At 40.6% G+C, this 26,803-nt stretch overlaps 1 protein-coding gene across 2 annotated transcripts in view; it reads left to right on the forward strand.

Moving 5' to 3' along the window:
- DIP2B (disco interacting protein 2 homolog B) overlaps positions 1–26,803 on the forward strand; it is a 226,388-nt gene that overhangs the window by 165,852 nt on the left and 33,733 nt on the right. For both annotated transcript variants that reach the window (XM_037136676.2, XM_037136683.2), the window contains exons 12-23: positions 96–205; positions 2,910–3,012; positions 3,821–3,885; positions 6,051–6,144; positions 6,625–6,744; positions 8,487–8,601; positions 9,173–9,312; positions 9,983–10,119; positions 15,599–15,679; positions 17,476–17,603; positions 19,326–19,440; positions 24,848–25,049. In XM_037136676.2, the coding sequence (XP_036992571.2) occupies positions 96–205; positions 2,910–3,012; positions 3,821–3,885; positions 6,051–6,144; positions 6,625–6,744; positions 8,487–8,601; positions 9,173–9,312; positions 9,983–10,119; positions 15,599–15,679; positions 17,476–17,603; positions 19,326–19,440; positions 24,848–25,049 (1,410 nt within the window). The remainder of the gene's footprint in view (positions 1–95; positions 206–2,909; positions 3,013–3,820; positions 3,886–6,050; positions 6,145–6,624; positions 6,745–8,486; positions 8,602–9,172; positions 9,313–9,982; positions 10,120–15,598; positions 15,680–17,475; positions 17,604–19,325; positions 19,441–24,847; positions 25,050–26,803) is intronic.

Here is a 26,803-nt window from a genome sequence, read left to right on the forward strand (position 1 = left end):
TTGTTTTAGTCTGTTGTTGTTTAAAATGACTAGTTTGATGTGAATTCCTTCCCTATGGCTTAGGCAATTCAGTTTTTATTTTGGGTTTGATTTAGGTTGGCCCCGGCTCAAATGGGTTGTAACCGATTCCAAGTACCTTTCCAAGCCTCCGAAAGACTGGCAGCCCCACATCTCGCCGGCTGGCAGTGAACCAGCATACATTGAGGTAGGGCCTGAGACTGGAACATACATTCTGGCTTTCTCTTTGGCTTCAGATGCTATCTTACAAATTTTGTTTTGTTTTGTTTTTTGCTGTCTTACAAAATTTAAAACTAATTTTTTGCAGTTTTAATATTAGAAGAGTCTCCTAGTTTGTTAGATTTCCATCCTTTGCTTATAAAATGTCTTGTATTGGCTTTCTATTCTAATTATTTTTAACATACTTACACATTCAAGGGAAAGACTTGGAGAAGTACAAAGGTTTAAGAAATGATTTACAGGCAGAGAAATTGGCCCAGTTATTTTTCTGCTGCTTGGGGGCTAGGAGGTGGGATGCAAGAGACTGAAGAAATGAGGAGGAAAAATAGCTGTGCTTTAAGAGAACAAATTTAACAGATAAACAGTAAAGAGCAGGAAGAAACAAATGGTGTTGAAGATTAGTGTAGGAACTTGATTGATTGATATCATGTTCCATTTGAGGGATAATTAAGCCTTACTGCTTACCAGACACCAGGTTAAGTGCTTTATTTTTTAAAAAGGATTTTATTTATGTATTTTTAGAGAGGGGAAGGGAGAGAGCGGAGAGAAACATCAATGTGTGGTTGCCTCTCACACGCCCCCTACTAGAGCACCTAGCCCACAACCTAGGCATGTGCTCCGACTGGGATTCGAGCCAGTGACCCTTTGGTTCTCAGGCTTGTACTCAATCTGCTGAGCCACACTAGCCAGGGCTAAGCACTTGAAATACAGTATTTCAGTCATCCCTATCAAGTCCCCTCTTTCTCAGGCAGGAGCTAGTACTAAACCTGCTCTGCACGTGAGGAGACTGAGACTTAACAAACTTGAGTAGCCAATCAAAGCTCAGATGACTCACACACGGCAGAGCTGGGACTCAGACTCACATCTGCTTCACACTGAAAGCTGTGCCCTTGACTACTTTTTCACCTGTAAATGCTCACCAACTGTTTGCTAAATTAGTGAATAAACAAATCAATAATTTAAAAAAAAAAGGTTTTGGGGAAAAATCCACCTAACCTTCAGCCGTATGGTAATAACTGGCCATGAAAAGGAAGAGAGTGGACAGTATTGAGAGACGACATGGTAACATTGGATACAAGGATGGTGGTTTTTAAAGTTGGAAGAGATCTGGGTATGTTTAAACAACAGATAAGCAAGCAGGCGATTAAATACCAAATTTAGTGATCAACTCCTAATCCCCGTCATCTCTGTGATTCAGTGGTTCTTCACTCCTTTTCCTTACAACTGTTCACTGGCTTCCCTGACACTTTCTCAGTTCTGCCTCACTGACTGCTGCTTTTGCATCTTTATTGGTTCTTCCTAGCATGCAAAGGGCCCTGCTTAACTCTCTGGCCACGGGCAGAACTACCGCCTTCTACATTCCTAGGCTTGTTCTATTTCGAACTAACTGGCAGTTTTCACTTGGGACCCTCATTATCCATAGTACATTGCTGTGAGTTTACATTATCCTGTGGGTAATAGGGAGCTATTAAAGGGTTATCAGCAGGAAAGCAATAATAAATTTGTTAAAAGATTTATGTGGTTGGGTTGTATTACTAAGGAAACAGGGAGACCAGCTTTTACAGTTACCAGGTGAGCTCAAGGTCATGGCGATGGGGGCAGAGAAGTGTGGATGTGTCAGTGGTTGAGAGACAGGAGGAAGCAGAAGTGGCAGGACTTAGTGACTGACTCTGGATGGGGATGAGGCAAAACAGACTCGAGTTTCTGCCTTGGGCAACTGGGTAGATGGTGGTCTTCTTTACTAAGATAGAAAATATAGCAAGAGTTGTTTTCCTGGGTGAGGAGTGGGGATAAAGAATATAGTGTTGGATCCACTGAGTTTGACAGGACTATGGGTTATTCAAGGGAACAATTGATTCTGTGCGTCTGGATCTCTGGAGAGAGGTCTGGAAAATAAGGAGTCTTAAGGAATATGGTACACTGAATAAAGTGAAATGAAGAGAACTTTCAGGGAACGCGAACATTTAGGGGATAGAGAAAATGGAGAGGAAAGAGCAAGAGAGTGTGAATAGGAGAGGAACGTATCATAAATGCCAAGGAAGAAGAAAAGGAGGGGAGAGAGTGAGAGAATATGAATAGGAGAGAGAAGTATCATAAAAGCCAAGGAAATGTCAAATATTACAAAACTTCTGATAAATTATACATCCTTTTACTTAACGATCAAAAAGTTGCTGATCTTGGTAAAACAAACAAGCAAACAAAAAGCAGCTTAAGTGGAGCACTGATATAAGAGCAAAAGTATAGTTGATTGATTTTTTTTTTTAGGAGTGAATAGGCCATTTCTAGGTCTCCCCCGCCCAAACTGGGAGCTCCTGACAGAGACCAGGACTCTCACACTGCACCATCACCCCCGCAGTGCCATGTGTGCCCTGCCCTTGACACTGTGCTTCTGTAGATACAGCTCAAGCCTCTTGTTTGTTTTACTTCTCGAACAGCTGCTTCATGCTGATGACCAGTTAAACTTTGAAGAATTTTTTCACACATACTTTTGTTGAGGTTTGTGTTTCTCCAATCCTGCCTTTGGGGTATCGGAGTTGGAGGCCCAAGGTCTCGGCCTCAAATATTCATGTTAAACTAAGCTCATTGTCGTCACTTTATCGTTTTGTTTTAGGGCTCTGGTTTTGTCGTTTGAAATAATCCATTTTATTGTGTTTCTTGTGTTTTATTTCTAGTATAAAACAAGCAAAGAAGGGAGTGTGATGGGAGTTACAGTGTCCCGCCTCGCAATGCTGTCCCACTGCCAAGCGCTGTCCCAGGCCTGCAATTACTCTGAAGGTCAGACTTGGCCCCATAACCGCCCTCATCGTGAGCCCCGGATATGTGCAACTCCATGCAGGGTGCTCAGTGACTGGGTTCCAGTTAATGTCCAAATTCAGAGGGAAATGTTTTGTCTTTGTTTTTTATTTCCCAGAGTGAAATGTTTTAAGATACATTCTTGGCTTGCTTTTGCTTTCTTCTTTTTCACAAATATGCTGCAATTTAAAGGAACTAAAATACTAGGCACACCAAGTATGTGAAGTATGATTTCTAGAGTGCAGAAATGGAAAACTAATTAAAACCATGTGTTTATTATTAGCTGCAGACGGTCAGGTAGCTCCGTCTTCCAGTGTGTGCAGAGCTGCCACCAGCTGCACCTTTGGAGTTGGAGTCAAAGAAATTCAGCTTCCAGAAAGCACAGATCAAAACACAAAAATGTATTCTGCAGGGTGCTTAGAAGTGTGTGTGTGTGTGTGTGTGTGTGTGTGTGTGTGTGTGTGTGTAATACATACCAACATTTTTTTCTCTAGGAATTACAATTTTACATGGGTGTGGAACTTCCAAATAATTAGGGGGAAAGTACTACCCCTCAGAAGATAGTATCTAAGTTATAAGAAGTTTGGGACTCATTGTCTCTTCTGTGGCCATGTCACTATGATCAGTCCCCCAGACCATGTGAGGGGACCCTCAAGTAATCAGAAGACCCAGGGCTTTCAGTGACCTCTTTAAAACCACCAGATCAGCTCTTTAATAGGCAAGTAACATGATTTTGCTACTTCACACTAAAGATGATTTCCTTATTTTCCCCCGTTTTTTTCTCTTTTAGGAGAAACCGTAGTAAATGTTTTAGACTTTAAGAAGGATGCCGGGCTGTGGCATGGCATGTTTGCGGTAAGCCATTCTGAATTAAGGCCTTGAGTGTGAGTCTTAGGATTCGGGTCAGTGTGGGTGCTGGGTAACCAGATCATCTCCCTGTGCTTGTCTGAAATTTAAGCCTCCAAAAGATCAATACTATTTTCCAGAAGAATTTTATTTTGTAATAAAAATGGTAATTTTTCTAAAAGGAGAATGTAATTTTTTTCTTCACTGTGTGGTTGGGCATACTCCTCACATAATAATATATAGGAAAATTTAGGATCTATAATTTTTAAAGCATCTGCTATGATGGCTCAGAGCCTAAAAGATTCTACAAATGGCTTTATTTATTTGTGATTTAAAAAAAATATGTTTGAGATGCATGTCATCTCCTTTCTGAAGAAAGGACTACAGAAATATATTTAGAACTTGGACAGCCGTGGGTAATAATACTGAACTTTTCCAATGGATGACTGTGTGCTGCAGCTGAAGAACAGAGTAGAGGGTAGGTCAGGCTGCTTTTCACAGTCGAGGAACAGGAAACGTGCTACGAGGGTTAGAGAAAGGTTGAGTTCCTCCCAGCTGTAGTGTCAAGGCCCTATTTATGGTTGGGTTGGACTTTGAAAAACGGGTAATGTCCTGGCCGTGTGGCTCAGTTGTTAGCACATTGTCCTGTGCACCAAAAGGTTGCAGGTTCAGTTCTTGGTCAGGACACATACCTAGGTTGTGGGTTTGATCCCTGGTTGGGGCGCATACCAGAGGCAACCGATTGATGTTTCTCTCTCTCTCTCTTTCTCTCTCTAAAAGGTAAGATTTAGCCGTATAGAGATTATTTTTGTGTTGGAAGTAGAGAGAGGGGACATTTCAAATAGGAAAAACTGCCATATGTAGCTTGGTGATGAGGGAAGAGAGAAGAAAGACAGGATCCTAGAGTTGCAGAGAACTTTGGGAGTATCTTGTTCTACTTCCTCACACATTGCAGGAGTCTGAGAAAGAGTAGAAGGAAATGAAGCCTGGGGCGAGAGGAGGAGGGTCCCTGCTCACTCAGGGACCCGCAAATTAGGAAGAGCCTGTTTCCTGAGTACGTACTTCCTGGCTCCTTTCTGAAGTCCTCCCCATTTTGTTTTTTTATCAGAGGTTAAGAAAAACCTTGCAAGGTATTTATTAGAGGGACAATTAGTTATAAACACCATTCTTTCCCCGAAATCCAAAAGTTTGTCACTATAGCTAGAAACTTAGGGGAGGGAGAAAAAAGAAGTTAGCAATGGTATCTTGGTTTCTTTGGGCCATTTCAATGGTGAGAAAAATGGCCAGCCTAAATATCAAGACTTAATTATTCTGCCAGGCTGGGTCTTTTTGGAGACAGGAGGTCCTGGGCGTATTCATTCATTTGGGTGGCAGGAGACACCAAATTGCATGACCCTCTCAGCTCACTGAGCTTTATCTCCTCAAATACCCAGCAGATCTGGGCAGGCCCTCCTATAGGTGACGAGGAGACTTTGATTTCTTGTTTTGTAGCACCCAGCCCTCTGTGGTGTGTGGGAAGCCCGGTCATGCTGAGCACACTCTGGGGTGGGGGGCAGTATGGCAGTGTCTGTTAGATTTGTAAGGCATATGTCCTTTGACTCAGTAGTACCTCTTTTCTGTCTTTACCTTCGAGTAACACTTGTACACACAGCAGGGGCAATATAAATGCTCCTTGAAACATTGTAATAGCAAAAGAATGTCAGTAATAGGGAAATGCCTGAATACACTGGTGTAGTCATACTGTGGAATATATGCTGCAGTTCAAAAAGAATTGTGTAGAACTTATGCTGATGTCCATAGATTTATCTCTCAAATAATTTAAATGAAAAAAGTACATTGCAGATATATGTATAGTATGATGCCTTTTATATTAACAATACATTGTTTCCATGGAGACAAATACATATGTAAATACATAGAAAAAGGAAGGCTGCATGCCAGGTTCAGAATAATGATAGTATCTGAGGAAGAGAGGAAGGGACTGACTGGGTTTAAGGGTAGATAGCAAAGGAGACTTCAACCTTATAGTTAATATTTCAGATTTTCTTCAAAGAGCATGTATTTGAATATTTATTACATGTATGATTAAAAATGTTAACAAAATATCAGATCAGTTTTAAAATGCTCTGTGTGTATTCAATATTGATTACTTTTTATCTTTCTTTGCTTTTCAGAACATAATGAGTAAGATGCATACAATCAGTGTGCCCTACTCTGTTATGAAGACCTGCCCTCTCTCTTGGGTCCAGAGAGTACATGCCCACAAAGGTAGTTACACACAGCACCTAGGCTCTAATGATGTGGCTGTTTGGACTAAGATTCCAGGGGTTTTCAAATGTTCTTCTGGAGACGTGGCTCTGTGCCTCGGTGGCCTGACAAACGCTAGAGTTCAGTTGCTGAAGCCGGGTGTGTTGTCTGCTCCATCTCACGTGACATCCCTTCTTAGGAGCTGAGATGAATTTGCCTGAATTTGAGCCTTGAGCCAGGTTTACTGAGTGCTTGGGGATTCAGAGCTTCCTTGGTAGAGATACATGGCCTGCCCACAGGTCACAGTGAGCAAAACAGCCTGTGTCCATGTGGTCGCTGCAGCCTCGGAGTGCCTGGCATAATTTCTTTGAAACCTTTTTTATTTTCTCTAAGTGATAATCATGATCCTTAAAATAAGTAAAAGTTTTATTATAGTATATTAAATATCTACCAAACTTAGCCTGTATGTGTGTGTTAACTTTATTGCTTTTGAAATTGTAGCCAAAGTAGCTTTAGTAAAATGTCGAGACTTGCACTGGGCTATGATGGCACATCGGGACCAGAGAGATGTGAGCTTGAGTTCTCTCCGGATGTTAATTGTGACTGATGGAGCTAATCCCTGTGAGTACTTCTAGGGTGTGGGTCCGGGACTGTTCTCTCCCTAACATTTGTACTGAGATGTAGTTCACATGCTGTGAAACTCACCCATTTAAAGTGTACAGTTTAACAGTTTCAGTGGATTCACAGAGCCTTGCAGCCGTCACCATGGTCTCAGTTTAGAACGTCATCACCCCAGAAGGAAATGTCATACCCATTAGTAGTCAGTCGCCATTTCTCCCCCACTGCCCTTACTCCTAGGCAACCGCTCTTCTACTTTTTATCTTTGAGAGTTACCTATTCTGGACATTTGATATAAATGCAATTATACTATGTTAAGTCTTTAGCATTGGGCTTCTTTCACTTAGCATAATGTTTTAAAGGTTCATCCACATTGTAGTATGTGTACATACTCTGTCCCTTTATATTGCCATATAATATTTCATTTTATACATGGACCACATTTTATCTGTTCATCATCTGTTGGATCCATACTCTTTTAGAACCAGTCCTTCTTGTTCACTCATGTATATCCTTTTTCTATCCTATAACTAAAAGGAAAGATAAGAAGGTGACTTGATGTAACCAAGTATCTGGGCTTTATGTAAATTGTCCCTAGCAGGAAATCAAATTTGCAAAAGCTTTTAGAGATCTGCTATTTCCGATACTTGCCCCCACAAGCACAGGCATCCTGAGCTTCCACATAGCAGAATCGGGTGAAATGTTAGGTACTGTATTCTTTGTCATATGGATTAGTCACCTTAATCGTCCTGGTATAATAAAACACAGCCATGGGAATGACCTTAATAAGAAACAAATCAGAGAATATCAGAAAAAAGGTGGCACTAGCCAGAGTGTTAGTACTGTACTGGCTAAAATAGTTACTTCAGGGAGAGCTACTCGCTCAGTTCCAAACTGGCCACAGCGCAACTCTGCATCTCTGCCATTGATTGGGAAGTTTGGTAGAAGCAGCTTTATGCCAAGTTTTAGCTTTAAACAGTGTCCATGATCTTTTCTGGGTGGATGAGAATTCATTTGTCCTGGAAATGTACCAGCCATCTTACAGGCACAGTAAAATATTTAGATGGGATTAATGATATACTGGGTTGGCCAAAAAGTCCATATGGTTTTTTCTGTAACACAAAAGACACATTTTTCAGTTTCACCAATAACTTTATTGGTTCATATATTTTGAGTATGTTGGCTATCTCCCGTGTGGTATAACGTTGATTGTTCTCAATTAATGTCTGTATTTGATTGCTGTCAACTTCATCTGGTCTGCCTGACCTTGAAGCATCATCCAGCATGAAATCTCTAGAACTTCACAAACCACTTTTGACACCTTTGATCAGTCACAGCACCTTCTCCATATACTGTACAAATCTTTTTTTTTTTTTTGAATTTTGGTTGCATTTCTACCTTGAAATAATAAAACATAGTATGCTGAAAATGCGTATTTTTTTTCATCTTCAATATTAAAATGGCTACACAAAAACTCTCCCATTTTGATTAGTTTTTTTTAAATGCATGCTACTATGGCAGCTGTCACAGTACATTGTTACAATTGTTTTGAATGACATTAAAGACAGCTAAGCGCTACTAGAGCCATCATACAGAAAAAAACCAAATGAACTTTTTGCCCAACCCAATACAATGAGAGTTCTCGTGAGAAACCAATGCATTGGCTTTCTGCTCTTTACTAGTTTCCTGCAGTAAAGAAAATCACAATTTCAGTTTTTAAGTTGATCTGTTCCAACTCCTCCTAGGGTCCGTGTCATCCTGCGATGCTTTCCTGAGTCTGTTCCAGAGCCATGGACTGAAACCTGAGGCCATCTGTCCCTGTGCCACTTCTGCTGAAGCCATGACTGTGGCGATCCGCAGGTATCGTGCAGAACGTTGGTGCTCTTGCCGAGTGTTACAGCTTTGATCAAATTCGCAGTACTTTCTAGTCACTGGCAGGGGGGTTAGCTAATTTTCTGCTTCTTAAGCCTGAAAGTGGAAGTGACTTTGTGAATCAGTTGGAATCATCTCACTTATTTCTCCCTCTCTTACACTAAGAGTAACTGGTAAACTGAAATTTTAATTATTCTCATCTCATTTTTGTGAATTAGTTCTTTTTCTGTATTGTTTTGTCTTCAAATTCCTTGGCATCTTAGACTAGAAATAAGCTATTCTTGACTGTATCTTAAGTAGGCAAAGAACATATATAGCATACCCAAGACCAATATATTCTTAACAGTTGATTAAAATGTATGTTTTCCACTGGGGTGAAACTTGATCATGCTTTGTACATGTGACTGGTTAATTTGGTATGTTTTGGGTAGAGAAAATAAAGTGTGTGTGTGTGTGTGTGTGTGTGTGTGTTAGCAAGAGGAAATTTGCTTTCCTACATACTCATATTTTTCTCTTGATAGTTCATCTGCCAAATTTGATGAGTTCATTTCGTTCTCAGGCCTGGAGTCCCAGGGGCCCCTTTGCCAGGAAGAGCCATTCTCTCAATGAACGGATTGAGCTATGGGGTAATACGGGTCAATACTGAAGATAAAAATTCAGCACTAACAGTCCAGGATGTAGGACATGTAATGCCTGGTGGTGAGTTCTCAGGAGCACTATTTATTTTTTCCAAAAAGATTTGTCATTATTGATAGTGGAGACTGATAAAAATAAAGGATCCAAAGCCATGAATCTAAAATTAGTACTTAGTCACTTATTTCTCAAAGCCTCTTAACAGCTGAGTAATTCTAATCACACTTACTTCCAGCAGTATTGTATGATTCAGTTGTGAATGCTAATTACAGCTGTTCACATGGAAAGTGAGGTACTGAGTGGCAGTAAAGTTGTCTGGCCCTGGCTGCAACTGCCAGCCGTGAGGCTGAGAGAAAAGAGCACGCTGCTTCCATGCGGGAGTGAGCTGCACCTGCCCAGCTCACTGCTGGATCTGCTCTGCTTGGGGGTCAATTAACTCAGCCTGTTTCTTTGGACTTTGCAGTCGTTTTTAATATCAGTGTCTTTAAAAGCTTTGGTCTGCTGTTGTATGGATTTTTTTTTTTTTGGCTAAGTTAAAAAAGTAATTTATTATCAGGGTTAAAAGATGGAAATTTCAGATATACCTGTGTAGTTTCAGGTCTGTTTTTAACATTCTTTCCTGGTATCCTTACTTGATGCCACTCAGTAAATACCAAACTGTCCTGGGCTTGCAAGGATGAATGAAGCAAAGGTTTTCCAGGATCTCTGTGTCTTAACTGAACTTTTTGTTCACCAGGGATGATGTGCATTGTGAGACCCGAAGGACCTCCCCAGCTCTGCAAAACAGATGAGATTGGAGAAATCTGTGTCAGCTCCAGAACAAGAGGCATGATGTACTTTGGGCTCACTGGTGTGACCAAAAGTACATTTGAGGTACATGATATTAAAGTTTTGCAAGGAAAATTTGCTGAGTGTCACTAGGCCAAGATGAGCTGGCTGGTGGGAAATGGCATAATATAGTGGGTTGAAAGCATATACTCTCGAGCTAGACTGTCCTAGTTCAAATCTCAGCTCTGCCACTCACTAGCACCTTGGGTGAATTGCTTAACCTCTCTGTGCCCCGATTTCTTTATATTAAAAAAAGGAGTAATTATAGTATCAAACTCATAGGATAATTGTGAGAACTAAGTTGTTTATAAAATACTTAGAACAAGTACCTGGCACACAGGAAGCAGAGCTGTTTATCTGATAAATAAACAAACAAATAAATAAATAGATAAGCAAGCCTCACAAAAGTTTCCCTGGTGAATATTCCATAGTTTGAGCTTTACAAGCCCCAAAATTTAATTTTGAGATTGTATAGTGACAATGGATCTATCTCTCAAGCACAGACTCAAGTTAACTGAGCTCATAAAGACTGCTGTAAACCAGAATGCGAGGTTACTAATAAAATATGGAGAAGTGTTCTGTCACAGGGGCAGATTGCTCCTATCATTCAAACTTTCAGTGAGACAAGTATTTATTGAGAACCTTCTATGTATCCAGCACCATTCTGGGTGTTTTGGGTGTATCAGGAGAACAAACAGAGCTCCTGATATTGTTCATATTGTAGTGTGACTAGCATGTTGCTTTTCTGCAGGCAGCTCTGCATGTGAAGCCACATTGTCATGAAAGTATTCCTGGTGAGCCTGGAAATCAGAACAGGCATAATTAATTGTCTATATTTTATACTTGGGGTTAACCTGCTTCAGGGTACCTTTTAGGGAACAGTGAACTCCAGTTTATGGGCCATGTCCCTTTCTTACTAGATAGAGCTTATAGGACCATAGCCAATTTTTAGTTCTCCAAGCTTCCTTTTTCTATCATTTAAACCAGTGGTTCTCAGTATGGGAGGGCATATTTATCCACCAACCCATTTGAAAATCAGGGCATCTAATTATGTAGTGATAGTTGTGGCTGGTGGGAGAATGTTATGTTTATTAATGATGTGGTATCTGAAAAAATGTTTAGAATTCCTGACCTGACCATCATTTGTATTTATACAGCCGGAAATGGTATAATGTAAATTATTAAATGTCTGTCTGTTATTACCATCATCGTCACTAGTACTGCTACCTTCTTGCCCTACCACCAGGTATTAAGACCAAGTCACCTTAATAGGAGTAGATGTTCATAAATTCTTCAAACATATACTGCCAGGTTTACTTTCAGGTGACTAATTCTAGTGTATATACATTTTACTAATTTAAATCTTTCCCTATTTCTTTTATTTTAAAAGTGTTTGGGTATAAATTGCTTGGACTACATATATTTCTAACACCTGAATTTTTCATTGCATTTTACTTACTATAAACAGGATCCTCTAGCAGTCTTTGAAGATACTGATAATATTTTATGTTTCCTTTCCTATGAAGGTAGCTGACTAATTAAAATTCTCAGATTTAATACCATAGTACTGAAGAAAGTTTGGTCCATAGTAATGAAGAAACCCATTACTATGGTCCATAGTAACGAAGAAACGGAAATCTGCAGTATAAATTTAATGATAGTAAAGTAGAATAAAAATCCTAACTAAAAAAAGGAGAAAACTATTGCCTTGATTTTGCAATTCAAGTTTCTGATATTTTTCTTGCTGGATTCTTACTTGTAAACCCTGAAGAGTTTTCCAACGTGGTTAACGTTTTACTAGGACAAAAGACCTAGTAATAATGACTGGCCAGAAAATAAAAGTATATTTTAAAAATACGCTACCAATGACAAAAACTTTTTAATACATATGCCAGCAAAGAGCTAATTTTCCATTGACAGGCCCCCCCCCCCCACTGTTAGCTGTTTGATCGGAGGCAAATGAAACTTTCTGTGTCTCACTTTCTCATCTGTGAAATGGAAATTATAAATCCTGCTTCATGGGCTGTCTTGAGGATTAACTGTAGAACAACTGATCGTATGGCTGGCACAAAATAAGCATTTAATAGATGTTAGCTCTTGTTATAATTGTTCCCTATATGAAAAAAAAAGAAATCTTAAAAATTAAAGGGAAAGGGGACTTCCGCCAAGATGGAGGGGTAGGTGGAATTACTTTGCCTTCTCACACAACCAAGTTTAAAAACAACAAAGTTTTAGCAACAGAAACGCAGCCAAACTACAGAAAATTGAACTAAACGGAATCTGACAACAACGAACCCTTCAGCCAAACCAGTAAGAGGGGCAGCGCCAGCAGCAGAGCGGGATCGGGCAGGAAAGATCCACCAGACCTAACCGGGCACGCGACCCAGGTGCGCCAGCAGCCGTGGGCGGATCCCAGGTGTGGAGAAGCGGTCGCCCCACTGAGAGTGCAAGGCGGCGATCCCACTGAGGGCAGACTATGGTCACACATTCACACGCAGATAAACTGGTGAAGGAGCTAGCGGTGGTGAGACAGACTGTGCAGGCCCCAGCAGCAGGAAGTGGCAGAGGGAACCGCCATTGTCTGTCTCTGACCCTGCCCCCACATACAGCATCATAACCAACGACCTGGGTGGCCCCTCTCTGACCACACCCCCACCTACAGCGTCACAAACCAGCGACCTGGGTGGCCCCGCCCTGGTGAGCAACTAAGGCTCTGCTCCTCATATGTAACAGGCACAAACAGATCAAAACATGGCTCAAGAACAGCTCAGAGCCCCAGAGCCGATAAATCTGAGTGATGAAGAAATAGCCAAACTTTCAGATGCACAGTTCAAAACACTGCTGATCAGGATGCTCACAGAACTGGTTGATTTTAGTCACAAATTAGAGGAACATATGGAAGCTAAACTAATTGAAATGAAGGGAAGTACACAGGAAACCAATAGTAATGGAAAGGAAACTGGGACTCAAATCAAAGGAGTGGGCCAGAAGGAAGAAAGAAACAACCAAACAGAAAAGGATGAAGAAACAAGAATTCAAAAAAATGAGAGATTTAGGAACCTCCAGGACATCTTTAAATGCTCCAACATCCGAATTATAGGGGTACCAGAAGGGGAAGAGGAACAGTCATGAATGGAAAACTTATTTGAACAAATAATAAAGGAGAACTTCCCCAATCTGGCAAAGGAAATAGACTTCCAGGAAATCCAGGAAGCTCAGAGTCCCAAAGAAGTTGGACCCAAGAAGGAACACACCAAGGCACATCATCATTACCTTAGCCAAGATTAAAATGAAGGAGAGAATCCTAGAAGCAGCAAGAGCTAAGGGGACAGTCACCTACAAAGGAGTTCCCAACAGACTGTCAGCTGATTTCTCAAAAGAGACCTTACAGGCAAGAAGGGGCTGGAAAGAGGTATTCCAAGTCATGAAATCCAAAGACCTACAACCAAGATTGCTCTATCCAGCAAAGCTTTCATTTAGAATGGAAGGGCAGATAAAGTGCTTCTCAGCTAAGATCAAATTCAAGGAGTTCATCATCACCAAGCCCTTATTATATGAAATGTTAAAGGGACTTATCTAAGAAAAAGAAGATTAAAAAGATGAACAGCGAAAGGACAGCAAACTCACCGTCATTAAGAACCACACCTAAAACAAAATCAAATTAAGAGGACAGCTAGATCAGGAGCAGAATCATAGAAATGAAGATCACATGGAGGGTTAGCAACAGGGGAGTGGGAGGAGGAGAAGGGGGGAAGGTACAGAAAATAAGTAGCATAGACAGTAGATAGAAAATAGATAGGGGAGAAGGTAAGAATAGTATGGGAAATACAGAATCTAAAGAAATTGAGACACGTCATAAACTAAAGGGGGGAATGGTGGGGGAGGGGGTGTGCAGGGTGGAGGGGAATGAAGGGGGGAAATAGAACAACTGTAATGGCATAATCAATAAAATAAAAAGTTTTTTAAAAATTAAAAGGAAAGAACACCAATCCAATAGAGGAGATAAATAGGAAACAGGAATAGATTATTTATTTAAAAAATACAAATGGCCAGTAAACAAAGGAAAGAAAATTCATCCATAGTCCTAATAAAGAAATGTAGTTAAAACAACAATGGGATATCTTTTTTTTCTGGGGTTTTTTTTTTGGCCTATCTGATGTGCAACGTTTGGAAAAACTGATTACACATATTATGCGTTAGAGTATAGAAAAAACGGTCATTCTGCTTGTTGTTGGAGGAGTATAACTTATATAACTTATATATATTTTTTAATCCTCACCCAAGGACATGCTCATTGATTTTAGAGAAAAGGAAAGAGAGGGGGAGAGAGAGACAGAAACATTGGTATGGGAGAGAAACATCAATCAGTTGCCTTCCATACATGCCCCAACTTGATTGAACCCGCAACTGAGGCATGTAACTGGGAATTGAGTTCACAACCCTTTGGTCTATGGCATGACACTCCAACCAACTGAGCCACACTAAATAGGGCTTCTATAACAGTTTTGTAGGGCTGCCTGTTAAAATTCATAAAATTAATGCTTTTTATACAAATGCACTAAATATGTATAAGAATATTCAGTAAAGCACTGTTCGTAGTAGTGAAAAATTGAAATGACCTACACAGCCATAAAGACTGCTGCTTTAAATACCTACTAATTCTATAGTTTCCTGAACTGACTCTCGGCCAGCCACTCCTTATGTCTGCAAATCTGTTTACATTCTCTTACTCTTTACTCTAAGCCTGTGTGTTAGAGGCATTGGCAGTTTCATTTTATGGCAAAAGAAACACAGGTTTCAAGAAGTCCAGGAACTTGCCCAAGGTCCACATTACTGGCTAGTGGCAGAGCCAGAAACTGAACTTACATTTGACTCAAGGGCTATGCTATACTGACCTCCATGCAATGGCATGTTAGAGAACTCTTGTACAGAATGAGCTAGATAGCCTGTTACCAACTTGTAAAGGTATCCAAGATACATCATGTGAAAAGCAAGTTGCAAAGCAGTAGATAAATATGATTCCTTTAAAAAAAAAGTCTTAGCCCCACCTGCATAGCTCAGTTGATTAGAGTGTTGTCCCAGTACACCAAGGTTGCAGGTTCATTCCCTGGTCAGGACACATGCAAGAATCAACCACTGTATGCAAAAATAAGTGCAACAACAAATCAGTGTCTGTCTATCAAATCAAAAAAAGAAAAATCTTGATATGCTAATACATGCATGTAAAAAAGGTCCAGAGAAATAAACAATGTATTGTAAATGATTGTTATCTCTTCAGGAGGGTTAGGATTCCTGTATTCACTATTTATATAATTTTACTATGTGTTTCTTGTGGCATATAATTTGTTTAAGACTTAAAGACTTTAAAAGAATCAAATACTTTTTTTTACAAGAGAAGGTAGCAAACTTAATATATACATATGTATGAGAACCCTGTATGTATGAGTCAAGAGATCTCACATGCATGAGAGATTCTCAAATAAGAACAAAATCTGATTCTCACTTTCTTTTTTCTGTCTTTTAGGTGATTCCAGTGAATTCTGCGGGCTCTCCTGTTGGGGACGTGCCATTCATCCGGTCAGGATTGCTGGGGTTTGTAGGGCCAGTAAGTGATGCTTTCGTGTTTGTTTTGGTGCATCTTATTCAAATAGTGGACTTGAGTTCACAGAACAGAACAAATTCTGATGAGTTCGAGGACTGCAGGACCGCTGCACTTACATTTAGAGCAGTTCCTGTAAGAATGTCACAAGTGCATTAATGTTTATTGCTTCCGTTACCCAAGTTCATTCGACTCCTCCAAACTGAGACATTTTTTATTTTCAAAACTCTTTTCAGTTATTCTTGCTACCTTTCTTTGATTTGATTAATATGTTTCAATAAGTTAGAAGTATACTGAAAAAAAGCCTCTTTAATAGCAAAAGGAAACCATAATAAATAGGTACAAGCATTTTTATACAAATTATCAGCAACACAATTTGCCTGATGGTAAATTCTTTGATAAAAGGAATATGTTTTTCAGCAAATTATCTTTACAGTCAAATGGTTTTTACAGTCATTCTGTCACTGTGAAAGAAATGGGCACGAGACACTAGCAGTGACTGTCTCATTCTCTTTATTTATTTCGACTGTAGCATTTTTCACACTGTCTTGGAGAGGACTCATTCTCTTCTGTCTCTTGGGATGGACCACTAGCTTCTTGAGACTAGAGGTTATGTGTGACATAGTCCAGGGAGTGTATGGCACTACACTGTGCTCAGTAAATCACACAGTGACATTCACACGGAGGTAGCTAGATAATGAATATATATACATGGTACAAGAAATCCAGGAATTCTGTAATGAATGGAAAAGTGAATTTATTGCCAGTGGGTCTGGGAGAATGATTGACAATGATGAAATAATAAATAAAATTATTTATGTGGGGATGCTTCAGGGCACTAACAGCATACCTTCCTGCAGCTCTGTTACCCTCCTGGAAAGGAGAGGCTCCTACACTCTTCCTTCCACCTTTCTCTAGTAGCCTGCTTGTCATCTCGCCAGATGAAAACAGCATCACCCTTATAAACGTGAAACAGTCCTTCTCACATTAACAGTTTTATCTCTTCCTAATTCCATTATTAATTGACTTAACATTTTCCTCCTCTGCCTCCATCCCATGAATAAGTAGAGAAGATGAACTGATACATAATCATTGGTGCAGAAATAAACTGCTTGCGTGCCAGCCTAGTTGCTTTCTTCCAAAATTCCTCCCTAAGAATAAATATGAATGGGCCCTGACCAGTGTTGCGCAACCCTGACTGATTGGGCATTGTCTCGAAAAGCAGAGGGTCACCTGTTCAATTCTTGGTAAGGCACATGCCTGGGTTGTAGGTTCAGTCCTTGGTCAGGGCGCATACGGGAGGCAACCAATAATGTTTCTCTCTCCCTCTCTTTCTTCCTACTTCCCCTCTTTCAAAAAAAAAAAAAAAAAGAATAGCCATGGCTGGTATGACTAAGTGGCTTGAGCTCCTGCCTGCAAACCAAAGGATCACCGGCTTGATTCCCAGTCAGGGCACATGCCTGTGTTGCATCTCAGTAGGGGACGTACTAAAGGCAACCACACATTGATGTTTCTCTCCCACTCTTACTCCCTCCAATCCCCTCCCTCTAAAAATAAATAAAATCTTTTAAAAATATGAACAGATTTCCTTCTTATACGTTGTAAGATCCCATTAATTAGAAGATGCCACTGATTTTTTTTTCCATTTCCAAGATGCTGAGATGTAAACACTTTCTTAGAACCCATAAAGTATGGTACTATTTTCTTAAATTTTTCATGAGGTTTATTTCAAGACAGGAAGTAAAATGTCTCTTTTGCTACTTAAATTATGAAAATCAAGGTAAATCCTTGTTATTTTTCAGGGCAGCTTGGTGTTTGTGGTTGGAAAAATGGATGGGCTACTGATGGTTAGTGGTCGGAGACATAATGCTGACGACATTGTTGCTACTGGACTGGCTGTTGAGTCAATAAAGACTGTTTACAGGGGAAGGTGAGTAGTGCACACTTCAAATGTTAATATTTTCAGTGGAATCTAAACATACTTATTGGGTGATTTGAGTTGTATTCTGGAGATTCTCTTTCCAGTGATTAGGTTATTTTGGTAAAGCATAGCAGAAACCAGACTTTGAATATTTGTCTTTAAATGTCTGATTTTTTTGGCTATAATTGAGAGACATAAGACAATGATATCCTGTATTTTAGCTTTTAATTATTAATATTTGTTGATTCCTGAAGAGAAGCCTAAGGTGTTGAACTTGCTACACATTCATTTAGTATAGTAGTCCCATGCAGTCTAATTAGGTAGATGCTACTCTTTTGGAGTTTTGCATCCAAGAATTGTTTCTCTTACTCATCTCTAACTAAATTATTATATTATTTTAGCATAGACACTTAGTACATAAGTGCTAATTTTAAATTCCATGGATGAAATCAATTAGATATTCTTTGTTCTTCCCTTATTAATTCAAGAAAAGAGATTTGGTTCATACTTGAGTAATTGATGTCCTATTTGGTAGTTTACAATCATGGATATGTGTTTTTAAAGCAATCCTGGTGTCCCTTTAGCTTTTGAAGAAGAAAAATAAATCAATAGAGAACCAGTTCCTGAAATGTGTAGGTTTTTGTCATGGTGTAGCTTCCCATGAGATGTAAACTCCACGGGCACTGGACTTTTCTGTCTTTGGCCCCAGCTGTTTCCCCAGCACTCAGCACAGCACCTGGCACACAGTAGGTGTTCAATAAATATGTGTGGGTGAGAGGAAGGGAGGGACATGGTCATGCATGCAGCTCTGCAATGAATTTTTTTATGCATTCATTCAAAAATATTTATTGGGTGCCAACTGTATGCCACCATTGTAGATGCTCAGGGTGTGGTATTAAACGAAATAAGCCATTTGAAGCTCACATTCTCATTAGGGGTTACTAGACAGTAACCACAGAGGGAAATAGATAACATGAGAGGATGACAAATGCTATGCAGAAAAAACACAGAGTGGTGGGGGTGTGCTTGCCAGATTAGGAATGCATTGCCAGTAAGGGGACATTTGAGCGGAGACCTCACTCAAAACATCCCTCGCGCCTTGGCCTACCAGGTCCGCTGTGACTGCCCTGGCCTGGCTCTGACCTGGCTCTGACCTCTCCCCACCACTCTCTGCTTCACCACTCTGCTCCAGGCACACTGGCCTTCTTGCTGTTCCTCAAACCTGCCAAGCTCGTTCCTACCTCAGAACCTTTTCGCTTTCTGTTCCTACTGCCCGGAAACCTCTTCCTCCAGATCTTCGCGTGGCTCACGTCCTCACTTCATTCAGGTCTCTGCTCCAGTGTCCGCTCGTCAGGCTGGTGCTTCCCCAGCCACCTGCCTTCATAGTACACCCCGCACACCACTCCACCCTCTCACCTTCCCGTAGTTTTCTCCTAGTGTACATTACGTGACATTATTTTATATTTATTTGTTTGTCCTGTCTCTTGACATGCAAACCCCACAAAGACAGGGCCTTTGTCTTTTTTATCACTGAGTCCCAACATTTACAACAGTGGTGCTTAATACATGTGGTTCAAGTCCTTGTTTTGATAGTAATGATTGTACATTTTCTTTTCTATACTCATTCTTGGCTAGTGCGGTGGGGTTGTCTCTTCTCTGTATTCCGACTGAGCAAAGCACATAGGACCAGTCATGAAGGGAGTCCTGATGTGTTTGATCTGTCTCTCTTAGAATTGCTGTGTTTTCTGTGTCTGTATTTTATGATGAGCGCATTGTGGTGGTTGCGGAACAACGACCTGACGCTACTGAGGAGGACAGTTTCCAGTGGATGAGCCGTGTGCTGCAGGTGAGCACACCTTGTGTCTTCATCGGGACCGGTGGCTTTGTTTTTAGAGATGGCGGCAACCACTGCTTAGCATTTTCTTGATGGACTAGTTATGCTGCCTTATTTTTTTCTCTTGCCAATCACTACTTAAATATTCTGGGTACTATTAGCAAAATTAGATAATTGATATCATTTCTCCTTGTGGACCATGTAGTATTTTTCTGCTCAGGTTGCCGAAAATAATTGTATTACCTTGCCTCAGCAAATTCTTTCACTTTTTTGTTCCTAAGTGTTTACACCTCATGAAAGTGTTAACTGTCCATATACAGAGCACATCTTTCACAGCACCAGTCTGCTTGTCAAGAGCTACAGTCTGACGGCACATTACAAGTGGCGCCTGGAGTGCAGGGGGTCCCAGAAAACAGAGGGTGCTGTTTCTATTCTGCAGGGGTCTTACTGTGGAGTTGGAGACCCAGGTGACACAAACCACTAGGGAAAAAGAAGGATACAGGTTTAGTAAGAGGGATATGTTTCTAGAGTAGTCAGGCCCGAGTGATGAAAGGCACTTACCTGGTCTTCATGTAGAATCACACTTTGAATCCCAGCTCCACTCCCCACCACATACGTGCCTTTAGGCACGTTACATAACCTCAGTGAGCTTGTTTGCTAATCTGCAAAGGGGGCATAAAATTATTTATATTATAGAGCTACTAGGAGGATTAAATCATAGTAATTAGATAATTACTTGAAATATTTTAGTACCTGTATTTCAGTAAGTGATGATGGTGATTATTATTTATTAATAGCAAAAATAATCATAAGCATAATTACCAGACTTCCGCCAAGATGGAGGTTTAGGTGGATGTGCCGTGCCTCCTCACACAACCAAGTTTAGGGACAACTAAATATTAGCATCAGAAAGCACAACCAGAACACGGAAAACTGAACTTTTCGGAAGTCCGCTAACAACAAATTCTTCAGCCCCACCGGTAAGGGGCGAAACCAGCGTCTGGTGAGGAGCTGCAAGGGAGGGCTCAGTCGGACCCCGGACCCGGGCGCGGAATCCAGACGCGCGAATCCAGATGCACGGGTTCCAAACCCAGGATTGGACCTAGTGAGCGACCCTAGTGAGCGACCGAGCAACCCACCGGGTGAGCGACTGCAGAGGAGACAGTGGGGAGGCGGTGCAGCGAGTTGACTGCGGTTGCCTAATTGCGCGCGGGCGAGGGAGTGGGTGGTTGGACCGGCCTCGGCGGCGATAGAGGGCGCCGCCATTTCCCCGCTCTGACCACGCCCCCACATACAGCGTCACAACCCAGCGACCTGGGAGTCCAAGGAGCAGTTTCTCACATTTAAAGGGCCAGAACAGACCAAAAATGTTGCAGGGAGACCTCAAAGCCCCAGAGATAAATCTAAGCGACGAAGAAATAGCAAAACTCTCAGACGCACAGTTTAAAACACTGGTCATCAGCTTCCTCACAGATCTGGTTGATTATAGCCACAAATTAGAGAAACATATGAAGGCTAAATTAAGGGAAATGAATGGAACTCCACAGGAAACCCATAGAGATGAAAAGGAAACTGGGACTCAAATCAATGGAGTGGACCAGAAGAAACCAAATAATGGCCAAACAGAAAAGAGTCAAGGAGCAAGAATTCAAAGAAATGAGGAGAGTCTTAGGAACCTCCAGGACATCTTTAAACGCTCCAATATCCGAATTATAGGGGTACCAGAAGGGGGAAAGACACAACCACCAGTGGAAAAACTATTTGAACAAATAATAAAAGAAAATTTCCCCAATCTGGCAAAGGAAATAGACTTCCAAGAAATCCAAGAAGCCCAGAGAGTACCAAAAAAGTTGGACTCAAGAAGAAACACACCAAGGCATATCATAATTACATTAGCCAAAATTAAAATGAAGGAGAGAATCCTAGAAGCAGCAAGAGCTAAGGGGACAATCACCTACAAAGGAGTCCCCATCAGACTGTCAGCAGATTTCTCAAAAGAGACCTTACAGGCAAGAAGGGGCTGGAAAGAAATATTCCAAATCATGAAATCTAAAGACCTACAACCAAGATTGCTGGATAGAGCAATCCAGCAATGAATTGCTCTTTAGAATGGAAGGACAGATAAGGTGCTTCTCAGATAAGACCAAATTCAAGGAGTTCATCATCACCAAGCCCTTATTATATGAAATGTTAAAGGGACTTATCTAAGAAAAAGAAGATAAAGAAACATGAACAGTGAAAGGACAACAAACTCACAGTTATTAACAACCACACCTAAAACGAAAGCAAACTAAAAGAACAGCTAGATCAGGAGTGGAAATATAGAAATGAAGATCTCAAGGAGGGTTAGCAACAGGGGGAGTGGGAGGAGGAGATGGGGGGAGAAGGTACAGAAAATAAGTAGCATAGACAGTAGATAGAAAATAGATGGGGGGGGGCAAGAATAGCATGGGAAATATAGAACCTAAAGGACTTGAGACACATGGACATAAACTAAAGGGGGGTAATGGTGGGGTTGGGGGGGCAGGGTGGAGGGGAATGAAGGGGGGAATAGAACAACTGTAACAGCATAATCAATTTAAAAAAATAAATTAATTTTAAAAAAAGATAAATAAATAAATATATATTTTTTTTAAAAAAAGCATAATTACCAATAAGGAGTTTAGAGAGGCCCACTCTATATTAAATAACATTTCCTTTTACTCTTTGTCCGTCCCCTCTTTTTCTGTTTATCACAGGGCAATAAATTCTCTTTATATGTTTATATTTATTGTTTTCTATATCTACTATATTGTAAGCCCTATAAAGGCCAACACTTTCTCTCTTTTATCCCCTGCTTGGTCCCCAGAGCCTGTTAGCTCTGTCAGCACATCTTCATGGCAGGCTCAGTAAGTGTGTGTTGGATAGATGGAGGGTCTGTCTATGTTCTACTGTGAGACATGGACTGACATGTTCCAGTAAAAGGAAACATGGACTGTCCTCACCATAGCAATGACATGTCATCGGGAGTGTTACCAACATCTACGGCTTGTCTGCTTGGGGCATTTGGGTTTATTAACTGCCAGCCGGTGGTAACGTTGGAGAAACGGTGCAAGTGTGAGATGAGAGACAGGACTAGATGACTTTTTAGCTTTCTTGCTGTCCTCAGGCCTGTGATTCTGCATTATCAGCTGCTATAAGACAGGCTATTTCTAGTGGATGGTCAGCAAAAAGACTCTACTGAAGGTACACTAGTCAGAAAAGACAGCGAAGAAGGTGGGGCTGAGTTGATCTCTGAAAGGTGGCTAAGAATCAGGCCTGAAAAGAGAATATTTTTTATCCTGTTCATATTTTCAAACTAATAAACAAACTGCTTATTTCATTCAGAATGAACTTTGAGGCATAATGGTTGAATCTTATAGCAAATTATGTTTTTGCCATCACAGGAAACTGAAGTTCCTTAAGATGTATGTTACTCTTCCCTGGAAAAGTATAGGAATTAAATGCTGTATTAATTTACTAATCCAAATTCTTTTGTTTGTTTGTTTAAGATTTTATTTATTTATCTTTAGAGGGGAAAGGAAGGAGAGAGGGAGAGAAATATCAATGTATGGTTGCCTCTCATGTGTTCCCTGCTGGGAACTGGCCTGCAACCCAGGCATGTGCCCTGACTGGGAATCGAACCGTGATCCTTTGGTTCTCAGGCCTGCGCTCAATCCACTCAGCTACATCAGCCAGGGCCTAATCCGAATTCTTGTAAAAGTCATTCAGGGTCTGATTTGGACATGAAATAAGAGGGTATTCATTTCCCAGTCTCTGTAGCTTCTCAGCTTGGAGTCCTTGGATTCATAGTAGAATAGTAAAGATGCCATATATTCTGGTAGGTAGAGCCCTGAGATTGTTTCATTCCAGGTCTGTGTATAAGAAGCTAAATACCTAACTCAGCATGTTCTAAGGAAAATGGTCAGTAGACAACTTAACCAGATGCTGTGTTCAGTAGGGAATCCAGGCTACATGTCATTTGCCAACTTTCTGTATACTCTAAGATACCAGAGACTTAGGAACTCTGCTGGACTTGCCATTTCCCAGTCGTCTCAGCCGATTAGTAGGATAGCATGAGGAGTATTAATTTTCAGGGTTATTCTCTTGCCCTTTGAAGTGGTGTCAGTGAAAGACCTTACTGGTCTGTCATGACTATTGCTGCATTCTCCCTCTGAGGCTGTGTCTCCTTTTCAGTAAGACCTGTGGGTAATACAGTAGAACCCTCTCAACTGGTACGTTTGGTTGGTCAGTTCGTTTTAAAAGCTGGTTGAAACAACCTTCATGTAATCTTCCTGTCATCTTCTTAATTTCAAGTGCATAAAAGAAACTGCAGAACTGTTACTCTGTGGAGCTTTTGAGATCTTGCTCCCTGCATATGTTATCAGTTTGGCATAAATAAACTTATAAAAGTTCTCTTTAAAAAAGTAATTAAAAATGTAAGTATTTGAAAAGGTACTGGAACATACAATCCTTTACCTTTTAGGATTCACTTGCCCATACCTATCAACAGTAGTTTTTTAGGAGCTCATCTTTAATGAGTCTTTCTAAAGCATAACTCTCTTCTGTTGTTTTGCATTCATATTTTATCAGTTGATTTAATGATTAATTCAATTATGTGAACAATAACAACTGGCATAAAATGTGTAGAAGCAAGCACAGCTGATGCTCCCAGGCACACAGGTGTGTGACGGGGGGCAGAGGCGCACGTGGGGGGCTGGTGGCCCTCAGTGCTCAGTGTGCAGTGGGCCTTGCCCAGGTGTTTTGCAGAGGGGATTCCTGCTCTCTTGGTGAACTACTTAAAGCAGGGGCCAAAGTAAAGAGCTTCTGTTGGGTTCATCATAAAAATACTTTTAACTCAGCCCTGGCTGGTGTAGCTCAGTGGATTGAGTGCAGGCCTGCGAACCAAACAACCACAGTTCGATTCCCAGTCAGGGCACACGCCTGGGTTGCAGGCCAGTTCCCAGCAGGGAATATACGAGAGGCAACCATACATTGATATTTCTCTTCCTTTCTCCTTCTCTTCCCCTCTAAAGATAAATCAATAAAATCTCTAAAAAATACGTTTAACTCAGTTTAATTGATTCATATTGGGCAGCCAAAATATTAAAAGAACCAAAAGAAATTTCTTACAGTATCACTCAAGAGGGACTGTATTGAGGCTTGCAAGTTCACCTCTGTCCAGTTAGTTTGCATCTTCCCCCTTCTGTTGACCTCTACCATCACTGACAGGATTGGGTACATCAGGACCTATGGGATCTTAATAACCTACCAGATTCTAGACCTAGAATAGAATGGATAGAGAAAGAAAAATCCTGGAGCAGAATAATGAATTATGTTAGGATGATGTCAAATATAGTAAAGTTAATCTCACTGAATACTTTTCTTTTTATTTTTCTAGGCAATCGATAGCATTCATCAAGTCGGGGTTTATTGTCTTGCCCTGGTGCCTGCCAATACTTTGCCAAAAACTCCACTAGGAGGGATTCATATATCTCAAACAAAACATCTCTTTCTGGAAGGATCTCTACATCCATGCAATATCCTCATGTGCCCACATACATGCGTGACCAATTTGCCAAAACCCCGGCAAAAACAACCAGGTAATATGCTGGCTTTGAAAAGGTAATATTAAAATTATAAATTCAAGAAACTGAGTTCCTTCAGCATGATTATTTCTCTAGAATTAGTCTTTCCAAAGATAAGTAACATAAGAATAGTTATTAAGTGACAGAAAACAGGGAGGGCTGGGACTCTGTAGAATAGGCTTCCCTGAGTTTATTATTGGTTCCCCCTTCTGAGTAATTCTTTTTTTCTTTTTAAATTTTTTAAAATTATATTTTATTGATAATGTTATTACAGTTGTCCTGGTTTTTACCCCTTTGCCCCCTCCACCCAGCACCCCCTACTCCCTCACGCAATCCCTCCCATTGTTCATGTTCACGGGTCATGCAGATAAATTCTTTGGCTACTCCATTTCCTATACTGTACTGTACATTCCCATGGCTATTCTGTAACTATCTATTTGTACTTCTTAATCCCCTCACCTCTGTAATCTAGCAACCACCAAAATGCTCTCCATATCCATCCATGATTCTGACTCTGTTCTTGTTTGCTTAATTTGTTTTTTGGATTCAATTGTTGATAGGTATGTATTTTTGCCATTTTATTGTTTTGCCATTTTGCCATTTTTTTATCTTCTTCTTTTTCTTAAATATATAATAATGGTTTGGTGATGATGAACTCCTTTAGTTTTTTCTTGTCTAGGAAACTCTTCATCTGCACTTTGATCCTAATGGTAGCTTTGCTGGGTAGAGCAATCTTGGCTATAGCTCCCTGCTTTTCATCATCACTTTGAATGTTTCTCGCCAATCCCTTCTAGGCTTTTGATTTTATGGGAATTCCCCTCTAGGTAACTAACTTCTTTTCTCTTGCTGCTTTTAAGATTCTATCTTTATCTTTAACCTTTGGCACTTCAATTATGCTGTGTCTTGGAGTGGGCCTCTTTGCAATCCATCTTGTTTGGGACTCTCTGTGCTTCCTGGTCTTGCATGTCTATTTTCTTCATCAAATCAGGGAAGTTTTCTTTCATTATTTTTAAAAATGAATTCCCAATTTCTTGCTTTTTCTCTTCTTGTGGCATCCCTGTGATGTGAATGTTGGACCTCTTGAAGTTGTCCCAGAGGCTGTTTATACTGTCTTCATTTTTTTGGATTTTTTCTTGTTTTTCTGCAGTGTTTGTTTTTTACTTCCTTTTGTTCCAAATCATTGATTTGATTCTCAGCTTTATCCGCTCTGCATTGATTCCTTGTAAATTGTTCTTTCTTTCAATTAGTGTATCCTTCATTTCTGACTGGATCTTTTTTATGATGCTGAGGTCCTCACTAAGTTCCTTCAGCATCCTTCTAAGCAGTGTTTTGGATGCTGCATGCAATAGATTGCTTACCTCCATTTCATTTAGCTCTGTTTTTAGAATTTTGATCTGTTCTTTCATTTGGGCCACGTTTCTTTGTCTCCTCATTTTGGCAGCTTCTCTGTGTTTGTTTTTATGTATTATGTAGAGCTGCTTTGACTCCATGTCTTGGTTGTATGGCCTAACATAGTAGGTGTCCTTAGGGTCCAGTGGCCCAGCCTGCCCTATCACCCAGGCTGGGTACTCAGGGTACGTTCTTTGTGTGGGCAGAGTATAGCCTCCTCCAGTAGTTGAGCCTTGGTTGCTGTTGTCAGGTCAGTGGGAGGGATTTACTCATGCTAGTCCACTGCAAGGATTGGCTGTGATGACTTACCACCAACCTCTGACCTCTGTGGAGGAGCAGCTATGCAGAGGCAGGGTGGTGGTACTCTAGTGTGGTCTGTA

The sequence above is a fragment of the Artibeus jamaicensis genome, unplaced genomic scaffold (genome assembly GCF_021234435.1).
Source record: "Artibeus jamaicensis isolate MK-2021 breed Jamaican fruit bat unplaced genomic scaffold, CSHL_Jam_final contig_233, whole genome shotgun sequence".
Lineage (NCBI taxonomy): Eukaryota > Metazoa > Chordata > Mammalia > Chiroptera > Phyllostomidae > Artibeus > Artibeus jamaicensis.